This window comes from Solanum tuberosum, unplaced genomic scaffold (genome assembly GCF_000226075.1).
Source record: "Solanum tuberosum cultivar DM 1-3 516 R44 unplaced genomic scaffold, SolTub_3.0 contig00838, whole genome shotgun sequence".
NCBI classification, from domain to species: Eukaryota; Viridiplantae; Streptophyta; class Magnoliopsida; order Solanales; family Solanaceae; genus Solanum; species Solanum tuberosum.
The window spans coordinates 1-1,389 of NW_006241497.1; the positions used below are offsets into that span (position 1 = coordinate 1).

Sequence of the window (1,389 nt, forward strand, 5' to 3'; positions counted from 1 at the left end):
TTTATTACCCAAAAAGAAATCATCCTTTAGTTTGCATTATTAGCCTCTCTTTTGGCCAAATGTAGCTTTAGTATCTCAACAAGTTTCTCTGGCTCCAACATAGCACCTTTAACAAATTTGTCTTCCAAGAACCTATCACCCCAATTAACCAATCCAGGGGTCTTTGTTACATTAAATATTTCAATTCCTAACATAATTTTTATTGCTTTTATCCAACCCAAAATACACCCTAAAGTAATGTCTATGTAACCAATATTGTCACCACCAAAAAAAGATTTCCCTTTGCTACACTTAACAAATGCCTCTTCTAAAGGCACCAATGCTTCTTGTAATTTCTCTTGTACTTCTAATTTTGCTTCTTCTCCTTGTGCTTTTCCAAGGTCAGACATCAAAGGTAACCACTGCAAGTGTAGTCACAAATTTATTTTCGTCTCGTCATAAAAGTAATTGAACTTTACTCACTATGACAGTACGTTTACTTACGTACAAGGCTATATTTTTAAGTCACGTTAAAGTGATTGAACTATGTAATAAATTGCTCGAAAAAATACAAATGATTGGAATGTTAATTTTTAGCTTGGAAAAATAAAAGAATTTTGACTAACCAAATAATGATCATTCATGTTGGTTAGAAGTAGAACAAACCAAAAGTACTCTTTAATATTGTCCATTTTGAGTCAAGTCTGAACGATTTTCCTTGAAATGCCTCACATTGTTAAAAGTATCCTACACCTAATATGTAGATTCATTTTTTTTAACGATCAATGTGGGACTTTGTACGTACATCCAACAACTTAGTGCATCCGGTTATTGATATTGTTTGAGCAAGTTACATAGTTCGATTACTTTAATGTGACAAAAAAAATAGTTTGTGTTGAAAGTAATACCTTGTCATCTATGTAGGCAACCCAAAACCTAGCGATGGCACGATCAAGGGGGTTAGAAGGAAGAATCGAGGGTCCATTAGTCCACGTCTCATCGATGTATTGGACGATGACTAAGGACTCACAAATAGTGTTGTCACCATGAATGAGTACTGGGATTTTCTTATGAACAGGGTTGGATTTAAGAAGAAGTTCACTTTTATTAGACATGTCTTCTTGAATAAATTCATAATCCACAGACTTGACATTAAGAGCAATTAAAACTCTATTTGCAAATGGACTTGCTTGTGTACCTAGAACCTTAACAATACTTGTTGCCCTGACTAAATTGTTGTTGTTAATTTACTAGGTGGATACAAATGTTTAATGAAACACAATGTTGATGATCAAAGATTTATATGCTTTGGCAACTTAGTAATTCACTCCAAGAATGGCATTTACTAAGAAGTAAGAACTTAGGTGGTATCACACTAATGTTGAATATTTATTTAGGTCGTTTGGTATG

The 1,389-nt window shown here is 33.5% G+C and overlaps 1 protein-coding gene across 1 annotated transcript; it reads right to left on the reverse strand.

Moving 5' to 3' along the window:
• Positions 1-26: 26 nt before the first annotated feature.
• LOC102604186 (glutathione S-transferase U17-like) lies at positions 27-1,203 on the reverse strand (the record flags this gene model as incomplete). The annotated part of the gene is made up of 2 exons (XM_006368041.1): positions 27-401; positions 888-1,203. Coding segments are annotated over 2 exons (691 nt in total), but the record flags the coding sequence as incomplete, so codon positions are not given.
• Between the last annotated feature and the right edge of the window lie 186 nt (positions 1,204-1,389).